This window comes from Python bivittatus, unplaced genomic scaffold (genome assembly GCF_059951505.1).
Source record: "Python bivittatus isolate LINGU-HERP-01145 unplaced genomic scaffold, Pbiv_v1 ctg000840_np1212, whole genome shotgun sequence".
Taxonomy (NCBI): Eukaryota; Metazoa; Chordata; class Lepidosauria; order Squamata; family Pythonidae; genus Python; species Python bivittatus.
Window position 1 is genome coordinate 46,472,320 of NW_028277113.1, and position 12,607 is coordinate 46,484,926.

At 35.6% G+C, this 12,607-nt stretch overlaps 1 protein-coding gene across 5 annotated transcripts in view; it reads right to left on the reverse strand.

The window, feature by feature from the left end:
• Nucleotides 1-12,607, reverse strand: part of ASPH (aspartate beta-hydroxylase) — a 118,399-nt gene that overhangs the window by 48,621 nt on the left and 57,171 nt on the right. For all 5 annotated transcript variants that reach the window (XM_088130762.1, XM_088130759.1, XM_007421873.4 and 2 more), the window contains 6 exons: nucleotides 11,773-11,820; nucleotides 11,039-11,071; nucleotides 9,838-9,870; nucleotides 8,454-8,498; nucleotides 6,692-6,745; nucleotides 5,843-5,887 (listed from right to left, as the gene is read on the reverse strand). In XM_088130762.1, the coding sequence (XP_087986888.1) occupies nucleotides 5,843-5,887; nucleotides 6,692-6,745; nucleotides 8,454-8,498; nucleotides 9,838-9,870; nucleotides 11,039-11,071; nucleotides 11,773-11,820 (258 nt within the window). The remainder of the gene's footprint in view (nucleotides 1-5,842; nucleotides 5,888-6,691; nucleotides 6,746-8,453; nucleotides 8,499-9,837; nucleotides 9,871-11,038; nucleotides 11,072-11,772; nucleotides 11,821-12,607) is intronic.

Consider the following 12,607-nt stretch of genomic DNA (forward strand, 5'->3'; position numbering starts at 1 on the left):
GTTAAATGTCAGATAAATAACGGCATCCAAAGTTAGTATGTAGAAGTCCAAGTCAAAATTGTTTCACAGTCCTATTTCACTAGTGTTGGCCATAAGGCATGTAAATATATGTAAATATTTCGATCACATGTTTAAACTTTGTAAAATCGGATTATGTCCATAATTTATTGTTTCATCATAAATAGCATATTTACAATTATGTGAACACCACATATAAGATTCAGATACAACTGTCCACTAATAAGGGGAGAAATTTTAAAAAAACATGTTGTATACTAAATGCTACAAAAAAATTAAAAGTGTATATTAGGATTCTAAATAAATGCTAAAATTGATTGGCATACTAAAAGGTCAACTGTGCTATGTATTCCTTCAGTTTTTTAGGAAGTTTCAGAAGTGACAGTCTTTTGCATTTCTTATATTGTTTTAAGAAAAGAATTTGCTCTGCATATTATGTGCTTTCAAAAAGGTTTTAAATTTTTATACCATATTAATAGTGATGAGAAATGAATTCAAAATGGAATTTCTAAATGGAATGGTCTTATAAAGTCACTTGTGAAACACCTTTTAGTGTTTACCACCCACCACTAATTTACTGAATTCCATTAATTATGTCACAGAAAGTCTCTAACAAACATCTGCTGCCACTGGGTAGAATATGGTTTAGGCTGGTCCTCCTGATGTAGGGACAGTCTTTTTGAAGCGTTAAGTATCTGAAAAAATAAGGGGAGATCTAAATTAGAGGACCAACCATGATACAGATGATTGAGAAATAATCTTTAATATAAATATGCAACTTTGTAATATACTTAATTTAGTTATCTGTTACTAGAAATACTATTTGATTAAACACAAAGTTGCTATCTAGGGGAAAAGGTAGGCAATAACAGAATTAAAGGAAGTCCTTTGGGACTTAACATGATCACAGAAACCCAAGAATCTCTCACCCCACCTCTCTCCAATATACTTATTAGACACATATTAAAAAAACATCCATCATTATGATGGGAAAAGTGCACATGGAAGGAAAACTGTTAATGAAACCTAGAGTACCCAATGTTACAGAAGGATGGACAAATTTAGCTTATGACAAGATGTTTTCTGAAATCCTCATTTCCTCTCGAGGAAAGTAAATGGCAATCACTTGCATATGGGAGAGACTGTCTTTGGCATTATAGCAAGACTTGTCTATCCTCTATATAGTTCTACTTCAGTTTTTTTTTAAAAAAATCTCAGGAATTGTGGCAGAATGTTTGAAAAAAAAAATGGGTTATATGTATATTGAAGGGCATAAGGAAAAATGAAGTTGAAAACACATAGACTGGAATTAGTCTCCAAGTCATAACTTATTATTTCAGCTACCGATCTAAAAAAAAATTAACATGAAGACATAGAAAAGGTGGCAAATCAATATTCAAATACAAAATGTAAAATTAAGCAAACACTGTTCACACTGTCCTCTGTTCTACCATGTCAAACTTTTCATATAAAGGAGGCATCGCTTCAAATGCTTCAGCAACTGTGTCAGCAACAAAGAGTCAAGGCAAACACCCAAGCAGGGAATGGCAGGGATTAAACAGATTAAATGGGTACAGGAACTGGATTAAACAAGATGTCTGTACAAGGGTAGTGACAGCATCCGATATGGAACCATTACTGATGTCCCAGGACCAAGCAACAGAAATATAAGTAGCTTATTTCCTGGGGTCTTGAAATAAATGATGGGAGTGGAGCTACAAATCCACGTGCCAATTAAGGTTTAAATATCAGCCAGTTGCAACTGAAACTAAACATTTATATTCAGATCACTGTAATATAATACAATAGGATACCGTAGGAGGAGCTGTGTCACCAAAATGGTTGAAATGCATAACAACTACTCTTTGGGCTGCCCACAAAGCTTTCACATCAGCTCAACTTCACTAGGCACCTCTAGTTAAGAAGGTAACAGCTCTCCTGGATTCTTCCAAGGAATTGTCTAGTCCAGCATTCTATTCTCACAGTAGCCAATTTAGAGCAGGTTATGCCCTAAGTAGAACGGTCTCCCTAACATATTCCTCAGCACTTATACTGGAGGAAGAAACTATGTCATAAATGCAAACTGTCCTAAGTCATGTAAGTATTTTGAATACTTGAAACTGCTATATTGATATTTTGTCTTTTCCTGACTAACTTATACAATATATTACAACTTCTAAAATGAGATTCAGACATTTTTCATTCTTATATTGTTCAGAGACATGTAAATCCATACATATAGATACTGAATATACGTGGTGAGACTTTTAAAAAATCAAGTTTATTTACAACAATAAATGTAATGAAAAAATAAACACCAACTTTACATTCCAAAGCCACTAATAACACTCTAACAGCTATTCTCTGTAAACCACTTGCCCTTGATTATAAGAAGATATATTCATACATAAATTAGGAGTTTATATATACAGCCAAAATCTTTTTAGCTGGGGGGTGGACAGAAAAAGAAAAGTGAAAAAAAGTGATTTCTATAGGCAATTTCTCCTGTGTCTCACCCGTCCACACACACACACACACCAGTCACAGAGTGGAGAGATTGGAGAAGGGATTTCAAGAGAGTAAGCAGGCACACAATGGGGAATATGCCGGCTATTTGCCGAGTGTACTTGCGGCTACCAGTTCCAATGCATTGTTTTTGATGTATATTCCCCACTGTGTGCCTGCTTGTAATCCCTTCCTCTCCAATGGATGTAAATACAAACATTAATTCCCTTCTTGCTAAGTATCCCAGAGACCAGGTGAGCATTCCAAAGGGCAGGGATGTTTAGGAGGCAAACAAAAGCCAAAGGTGTGAAACTGATTAGTCTTGTCAGTTTCTAACTGGCTATCCCAGCACTGTGGGGGTGGGGGGGAAGCATTCCAAAGGGTAGGGGAGTGGGGAAAAGGAAAGCACATGTCAGGCCTAGCCCAAGTAACTCCAGGAGACCATGCAGAATCAATCCAGCAAGGTTTATTAGCTACACCCCTTAACAAGAATGTTCCCAGAATGAAACCAGTTCCCAGGCTCAGCCAGTTCACACCGATGGATTTTCTTAGGGCGGTGCCAGTCCCCTCCGCTTATCTCTTCCTCGCTCCTCTGGAGATGAGAGCACATTCTTTACTCCCCTCCCACCATCCCAGTCCATCACAGCACAGTCCTGATTGCATCATTTCCCACTTAGTGACCACTTCGCTTAACAACAGAGTTGCTGGTCCCAATTGTAGTTGCTGAATGAGGACTACCCATACTAAACTATTACTGTTTAGTAGTATGGATGATCCATACCAAGATGGATAAAATTGCCAAGATGTAGATTCTTATTACTACTAATCTGGGATTTATACATTTTATTTATTAGTAGAACTGCAGTGAGAATAAAAGGGCAGTATTTGAGGCAAAAATTATTTATTGGCTCTGTGTAAATATGAGCTGATTTTAAATGCAATGCAATTCAGTAATTTAAAATTAAGGTTAAAAATATTTTTAAAATTTAAAGAAACAATGCTCCTAAAGAAAAAAAAATCTTTTGTGAGCACTAACTATTCAAACAATAATAGTTTTTTAGAGAATAAATGACCATTTGATGTGAAAAACACCAACCAACACCCTGTAACCATAATATGCCTCTCTCACATGGAGAATGCAATATAAAAATTTGATTAAAGAGCAATTTCACTTCAGCTCTTGAAGGTCTGTAAGATGTTAACCTACTTTTCAGTGATAAACAGTTGAAAAGTAGCAAATTCAAAATTTGTAGTAAAGAGAAAGAATACAGAAAATGAAAGGAGTGTACGGAATTTCAGATCACTGTACTTTCCAATGCTGAAAAACATGCAAAACTGACATGGTTATTTAGAGGAAGCTGATTACATAATTTCTCTTGATTGACAATCAACTTTTTAGCAGCAGGCTAAATCTATAGGAAAGAATCCCATGTTTAGACAGAACAATGTGTTCATACTCATTAAACTGCCTGGCCACGTGGGCCCACACTTTATTAAAGTACTGCCTACAATTCATACTAACGGGAGCAACATACCTAACAAGATTTGAGATGCTTTTGCTATTTAGCAGTAGATGATGGAAAAGTGCAGCAAATGCAGGAGAGGCAATACATGTAGTCCTTGACTTTTGACCACAATTGGGACCAGAATTTCCATTGCTAAGTGATGCAGTCATTAGACAAAACATCACATGGCCACACTCCTTAGCAACGGAAGTTCCAGTAGTCTTAGTTGCGGTTGTTAGGCCAGGCCAGCACCATTGTTAGGCGAGTACCTCATATTTCTCCTGCCCTGCCATACTTGCCTTCCCTTCAATTCCCCCCAGCCACCTATCTTCCCTTCCAATCTCTGCCCTTTTGGGTGCCCTGCACAGCAGCATTTTTTGGCAGCAGCAGCAGCGCTGGGGCTGAATTAGAGGCCCGGAGCCTTCAGCAATCTCAGCCAGCCGTCACTGTCCCCAGGCCTCTACTTCAGTCCCAGTGCAGCCAGCACTGCTGCTGAGGTGTGCTGCCTCAAGCCCTGCGTCATGGACAGCTACTCTAGCACCACAGCACAAAGCCCCAATTACCCCACCACCCTGCACTCCGCAGGCCCTACCATACCCAGGTGACCTTCACTGTTTTCCTCCCTGCTTATGAGAAACGCCCAGCCTTATGCAAGGCAGCTGCTGGCCGCACCAGCCCTTCTTCCCAAAGCCACTTACGCTGTTCTCCAAATTGCATGCCCCATTCCTGCACTACTTTGGAAAACCTTTGGAAAGATTCTGAAGTCTTCCAAGGCATCACAAGAATGGGGCGCATGATTTTCAGGGCAGTGGGAGCTTTGCACTGAGGTGCTGGAGTAGTCATGGCACGGGCTTGAAGCGGCACTCCTCAGCAGCAGTGCTGGCTGCACTGGGACTGAAGTAAAGCCCTGGGGATGGTGGTGGCTGTCTGAGACTGCTGAAGGCCCTGGGCCTCTAATTCAGCCTCAGCGCTGCCACCAAGGAATGCCACTGTACAGGGCACCCAAAAGGGTGGAGATGGGAGGGAAGATAGGTAGGGGAGCTGAAGTGCCCCTGCAGTCATAAATGTAGGCAGGCTGCCAAGTGCCTGAATTTTGATCATGTGACCGTGGGGGCGCTGCAATGGCCATAACTTCAGATGCCAGTCATAAGTCGCTTCGTTCAGTGCTGTCGAAACTTTGAATGATTGCTAAACGAATGGTCGTAAATCAAGGACTACTTGTAAATTATGCTGTAGTATATAATTATGCTGTTACTTGCCTTATCAAGAAGTAAACTGAATTTCTGGGCTCAAAGAACACCTTGTAATGTCACTATGTACTTTCTGGGAGTATATTTTTTAAAATTAAACAGAAATTCATTATGGAATAAGATCCAAAAAGTTTCTATTGCAGTTCAGTAGCTCCCAAAAATGAGCACAACTTAACACTCTTCTATACACGTGTGATCTTCATTGCAATAAGATACCTGTTTAATGTCATCTATGATCCCACTTTATACATATCTTATTTTTTTCTGAATAATTTTTGTCCAATCCAAAGACTCCAAGGCAGGCCTCCTTTAACCAGATTTCAGTAGTTTTATCTATACCATTATTAAAGACTAATCAATGTTATAACAAATTTGTCTACAGTCAGCTTTTTTATTAAATGCTATGTTTCTCAAGAAAAAAACTGTTTTATCTTTTCAACTTCCACTACAAAGCTCAAACAACTGCTTATGAGTTTTCTTTCTAGTTTTATCTAAAATGGGTTTTGTAAGCACAGCGTGAAAGTTAATTTTAATTAAAAATAAGAATCTGAAGATATGACTTACCAGTTACATCATCCTCTGAATAATCTTCTGCTTGAACAGGAACTTCTGTAATTCAAAGATTTTTTAGTCAATTATTATGACACAAGTTTACAGACTTTTTTACAATCTCTTAGGATTGTCATAATACCTTTATTTCTCAGAACTGAAATGGTGCAAATATATTTAGGCTCTGCATGGCAAAGAAAGGTAAAATTCTGCCAAAATTGGGATGATTCAAATAGGATGAAATTCCTACACAGAAAGGAAATGATCCACAGATAGATCACCATATTTAACAGTTATTCCACAATGGCCATGCGCTACTATTTACATTCAAGCTGCAATTTTACTGCTCAGGGACAACTTGTATTGTATGTAGTTTTGTTGCTTAAAAAGTAACCCTAATATAGTCATGAACTAAAAGGAATGCAACCACTGTTTTCAGAATTTTTCTTTAATAATGGATATTACACCATTCACAAAAAGTTGATTTGTGCATTTATGAATGTACAAAATGGAAAAAATACAACCCTACTAGAAAGCAAGATTAATAATTTTCTTTAACATGATTTTTCTTCAGAAGACATTTGGATTATTACTCTTTTAACTTAAAAGCTATACTGCCAAATTAGATAGCAACGATAAACAATCTTCAAAGGAATACTGGACACCGTAAATGTATGAAAAGCTAGTGAGTAACTATGCATGTTTCATTTTTAAAAAAAAAAACTTTGTTATAAAATAATTCTGCTCATGCCATGTAAATATAAAAGCAGAAAATATATTTACATATCTTTGTAGCAGTTTTGGTCACATCCATATGCTATTATATACAATGTACTAGTTTAAATGGGCAAATATTGTACTAACCTGTCTCATGTGGTTGAGCAGCCACATGATCCTCTGTATGTTTCTTCTCATGTACTATAAACAAGTTGAAAGAAATATATGGTGTCTTAAAATTATGTATGCTTGCTTCTTGAAATAGACTCAGTAATTTCAATAAAAGAAACTGATGTTTAATATGGATTACAATATATGTAACCTTATTCTGAAATTATCAGGGATAGATTAATCAAAAGATATAGATTGTAGTGAAATAAATAATAAGGGATACCCAATGTTTATTAGTTGTTCATGGAAATCTAAAATACAGAGAGGTAATATTGAACATTATATTCAGGTGTTCCTGAATTTCTCTACTCTTGGATTTATAATCAGTATATCACATGGCTGCTTTCAAAATCACTGGAAATCAATGTGGATGATGTTCTATACTTCTTACACAATAAGGGAATATAAAATGCAAGTGCCACGAATTTTTCTAAAATTTAATTCTTATCATACTATTACTTTCTGTTTGTACTAAGGCAGTGAGCTATCATCACTGGATGTTTTTGCTGATAAATATTTTCTTAAAGGTAGCTTGACTTCAGTAATAAGCAATAAGTGATCTTTATTCAAAGGTCAGCTCTTGAGGCATTAAAAATATGCAAACATTTACCAAGCAGACACAGAATCAGCACAATAAATACATTTTTAAAAGTGCATGCTATCTTTTCAGTAATGTATACACACAGTTCTTTAAATCAATTTTTAGAATACTGACCTTCCATAAACAAGCAAATATGAACCAACTGCTTCTATGTCTGATTATTTTAAAACAAAATGGATAAGTTGACTAGTAATGATTATGGCATGATTTGCCTAATCATGTAACATGAGATTGAATACAAAAGAGAAGACAATTAGGAACCATAAAGCCCCAACAAAGATAGGGGTCTGGTCTACTGGCTCATATAGCACCTTTAGCATTAGCAGAAACTAAAAGATTCAGCGGTCAGGTGGGCATGGGAATTTTAAATGTTCCATAACATTTAACATATGCATAGGCAATGGAAAATGAAATGGTGGGTAGGAAATGTGATGCTAGTTTCTCCCACTCAATCCCTTGCTGTTAAAGTGACTAATACACATTGTTCCCTGCTGGCCTTCTCTCCACTCAAATTTCACCCTCTTTCTGCTCCTTTATACATATTGAAGATTGGGTCCCAGGGCTAAATCTCTGCAATAATCTGACTCATGCCAAATAGTTGGCAAAAGAATACAATTTCATATATAATCTGCTTTCAGTAAACACATTACAAATTTCTGTCTCTTAATTCATTCAGATAGCTCTAAAGTCAAGGCATAAATTTGCTGTTTTTTTCTGCTTTTCCTGACAACTCATAAAGAGGGATATGATACCCTCTTTTTTCCCACCCAAGTAAGGATTAACTGCAAATTTATTCCCAAGGACTTCACACATAATAATTGGAAAATCCATGCTTATTTACAAACATTCAAACAGATAAAACAGAAATAGTTATCAAGTAATATACAAGTGTTATCCAAATAACTGCAGGGCTTGCCAGAGGATAACTGAACTCGGATAAAACTGTCAAAATGTGAAAAATGTCTATCTCCATTGATTCCAAATTATACAGTAAAGTTTTCTTGCAGTACTGCACTCATTTATTCCAAAAATGTTTATATAAAACTGCATATAAATAAACTTAACAAAACTTTTACACTAATTAATAATTTCAATTCCAATTTTTTTTATCTTAGATAATTCATGATGGATATATACCTGATTTAATAGGTTCAGTAACAGAATCTGGACCATCTGCATTACCTAAGGAAGCAATAACATCTCTAGTAATAAATTATATAACATAGAAGTAGAACAGCTAACTTAAACGGAGACTAATTTAGATAAGTTATGGAAAATTCTGAAGACGTATTTTAACAATGATTCTTCTTTGGATTCTTTCTGAAGTTAATAAGGTCGTGCTTTTGCCATCCAAAATGGCTAATGTGGCCATTAAGTTTTTTCCTGATACTTTTAGTGGTAATATTTAATTTATAAAGCTGCACATCTAAAATATATGACTCTGGACAGCTTACAGCATTTACAAACATTATAAACAACAGAATACATTATAAAAATATATTGTTTCACTTTTTACTAATATATGTAAAAGACTTTACATTTGGCCATAATTTTCATCTCAGCTTGTTTAAACAAGTAACAGCAGGAAAACCAGTGCCTGTCATGGTGATTATCCAGTTTAAAGTTTATTCAACAATCCTTTTAAAAAAGGAAATTTCATTTATTTATCAAAACTTGAAGCACTCAAATAATTCAACATGTTGAACAATCATCTATTGCTGGTAAGAGAAATAACTTTTTTTTCCACAACGGGGTTCCATTTTGGGGGTCGGGGAGGGATGGGATGGGATGGGGATTTGTACAGTTCTACAGCTAACTTCAAATCTTTAGTTTATTCCTGTTCTACGTTTTCTTTCTTCCTGAACCACTGGAAAGAACCACCAATGCTTTCAAGGAACATTCGTTATTTATTTTCTTTTTGTGTAGCTCTATCTGCATGCCTACTTGAAAATACAGCCTATTAAATTTCACGAGGCTGGACTTCTGGGGAAGAAATGGTGAACTGAGCAGAGCCGACGACTGCGGCAGAATGAAGAGCCAGTGAGTAGCTTCCTACTTTTTAATCTCAATTCAGTATGCTGCTACTGACATGTAAAGTTCTCCATGGCTTGTACCAGAATACCTGAAAGGCCACTACTGATACAAGTACCTGTGCATACACTCATCTATGTTGGGATGGGTCGCTAAAGAGCAATAGCCTATACAGTCGTGAATATCAACTATGGAATGCAATGGTTGCAGTCCCATCTAGATTTTTTTATCTTTCCCAAGCAATTGCCCCTGCAAACTAGGTATCATTTGGTTCTTGTTCCTCAGGGATCAAAATATATTTGGCTACCTATAGTGTATGTCAGTGTCAGTCTTACCTGCTTTGCTTGTGTGAATCTTTGCATTAAAAGAAGATGGGAGTAACCATGTCACTAATCTCTTTGGACCAAAGAATGAAAGCTGCAAAAGAATATTTCCTAATAACGTATTGCCCTAAAATCCCCAGAAATAAAAACGACAATTTTATACTTACTTTCAGGTCTTTGTTCAATGTGATCAATTGATTCTGTAGATTTATTGCAAGAAAAAAAAACTTTGAGGTTTTAGGAAAACAAAGTTAGCCAAATAAAAACACTTCTGCATGTAGCTTATTTAAAAGTGCATGTAACTGTAGCTGGAAACGCTTTATAAGTAGAGCTTTTGATTGATTATATTTTTGAGGTTTGAATATTGTATTGCTTCTACTGATCCCCTTAAAATGTTATTATGTTTCTACTTGGAAGATAGTACTGTTCAAGAGTCCTTGCTTACCACTGTATTCAATAGCTGTTTTTACATATTTTATATTTAATGTATATGTTTTATTTCACTTTATACATCCTCATAAGAATCCTTAATTAACTGAAGTTTCCTATACTTACTGTATACAGCATATACAAAATATACATATACAGTCATCATACTAATATTAAATAGGTAAGAATATGTACAATTTCCTGTTTGGCTGTGCTTTTTGTGTTTTTTTTAAAATGTAGGAGTTGAAAGTAAGCATTGCAGCTGCTGCTAAGTAGGGTACCTGCAATCCAGCAATAAATGTTTCAGTAACAGCCACAATTCTTTGTTCTAATTACAGTAAGTATTATGTTATCACTTTGCCTATTTTTATAAGAATGTTCAATTAAATGTTCTGTATCTGAAATAAGACTACCATTATAATCTACTTGAAAAGAAAATACAGATACAGAATTCACAGATGAAGAAAATGTGTTCTATGCTGCATAAACAGAGACTGCATATATTAAAGCCTGAGACTCTTACAAAGATGTAGTTGAATAACATGCAGGAAAGGAATGGATTCAAGAGGCCACAATTTGGAACAGAACAGATTTGCATAAAAAAAATTACATTAAAAAATTGGTCATCAGTGCTCTGTTTTATAAATTTACAAATAAAATATAAATCAATTATTAGAATTATAGCAACAGAACAGTTCCTATATTGAAAAAATGCTGATAGTATTTATCTGATTTTCTTGCAATTGAAAATCTTTCAGGAAAAAAACCTTTTTTTTCTATGTGAGTAAAATCACACATGAAAGACTCAATGAACTCCCAATTTTTGAAACGGCAGAGGAATGCATTAAATACATTTCTGGCCAATTTACATCCAAATGTTGAAAAGACTAGAGACAATTACATAAGGATTTAATGCACAGTAGGTAAGAATCTACATACCTGTATCCTGAGTTTCAGTGAAGTCTTCACTCTCTAATTTAAAAAAAGATTGCATAACTTAAAATTAAACACTGAGTGGCACAATTGTTATGAATTAATGTTTTCTATTGTTACAGACAAAGTAGATCATATGTTAGAAACATAAATCTTTATGTCAATGCCATTTTCATTTGTTTCATTATTTACAAGAATATGTTAAGTCATACATCAAAAGCATAGTGTCTGCTCTATGGACTCTGGAATAAAGAATGATAGATGCCATTTACCTGTGTCAGTTTCAACTTATTTCATGGCAAATTGGGATTCTTTGGGAAAAAGTGGAGAGGTACCAATATCTTTGGCCGCTTCTGTATTTCTAGTTGGTTTGGCATGGGAATTTATTTGCACTGACATATTAGGTTTTGCAAACTTGATGAGCCAGCCCTTTCCTACCCACTCAGTGCTACATGCATTGTTTCTCTGCATCTCTCCCATGTGTGTAGCAAACAAAACAGATCTCCATCAACATAAGATACCAATCAGCTGGAAAGTGTCTATGTAAACATGAAATAACCGCAGAATTTATATACAGCCAAATGGGGTAATACTTTGGGAAAGCATAAGCAAGCTAGCATTTACTGAAAGAGTCTTAAAATATGGTTTCATTTGTTTGATATGACAGACGAGTTATGAAAAACAATGCCATGCTGATAATCGCTGTTGAAATTTTATTAGAAAGTCATGAAAAAACATACCAAATTCATCTACATAGTCATGCTGTTCTGTATCTTCTGGAAAAGATTCTGCAAATGAACAGAATAGTAAGATTTGTAAGAAACATGGTGCTATGTAGTCTTGTTTAGGATCTATATCCTATCAGAGGCAGATATAACAAAAGATGAACATCATGACTCCGTTAAGTATCATACTGACTCCTGAAGGGCTGAAAGCCACTGTTTTTTCACGGACACGCTCCTTACTTGTACTCACTACTCAGATGTGTTACAGTATTGATTGCAATTATTATCTTTTGTTGAAACATGTAAAATAATTTTCTCCCCAACTGCCAGTTACCATTCCAGATACTTATACATAGTTTCACATTACTAATAAGTAACTGTATAGATTTCATTTATTTCCATTTGATTCAGAAAACTGGAAATGGCCAGAATCCTTGGAGTAGCCCAAAAGACTGAGTGCGCATGCTGTCTTTCCTGCTAAGTCACATTCTTTCAAGGAAGAAAGAAATTATCACAATTTTATGATACCATGAAGTATCTTTTGGTCCCCCAAAGGTGGACCTGTCAAGAAAAAAGGAACTCCACATCTTCAGGCTTAAGACTTCTTCCTAATCTTTGGAGGAAGCAACCTCCCTTAAACTGCATGCACTGACTTCAGGACTCTAGTTTAACTTCTTCACTCACTGTAATAACAAAAAAACTTGCTACTGACATAACACACAGGAATGGGAACATGAACAATTCTCTCTTCCACATTCTTTCCAACTTTTTTTTGTTGTTGTTCTCCCTCTTAAGATGGAGCTGAGAAAATTACAGGCTGAAGTCAGTGCATGCAACTGAAAGGAGTTTC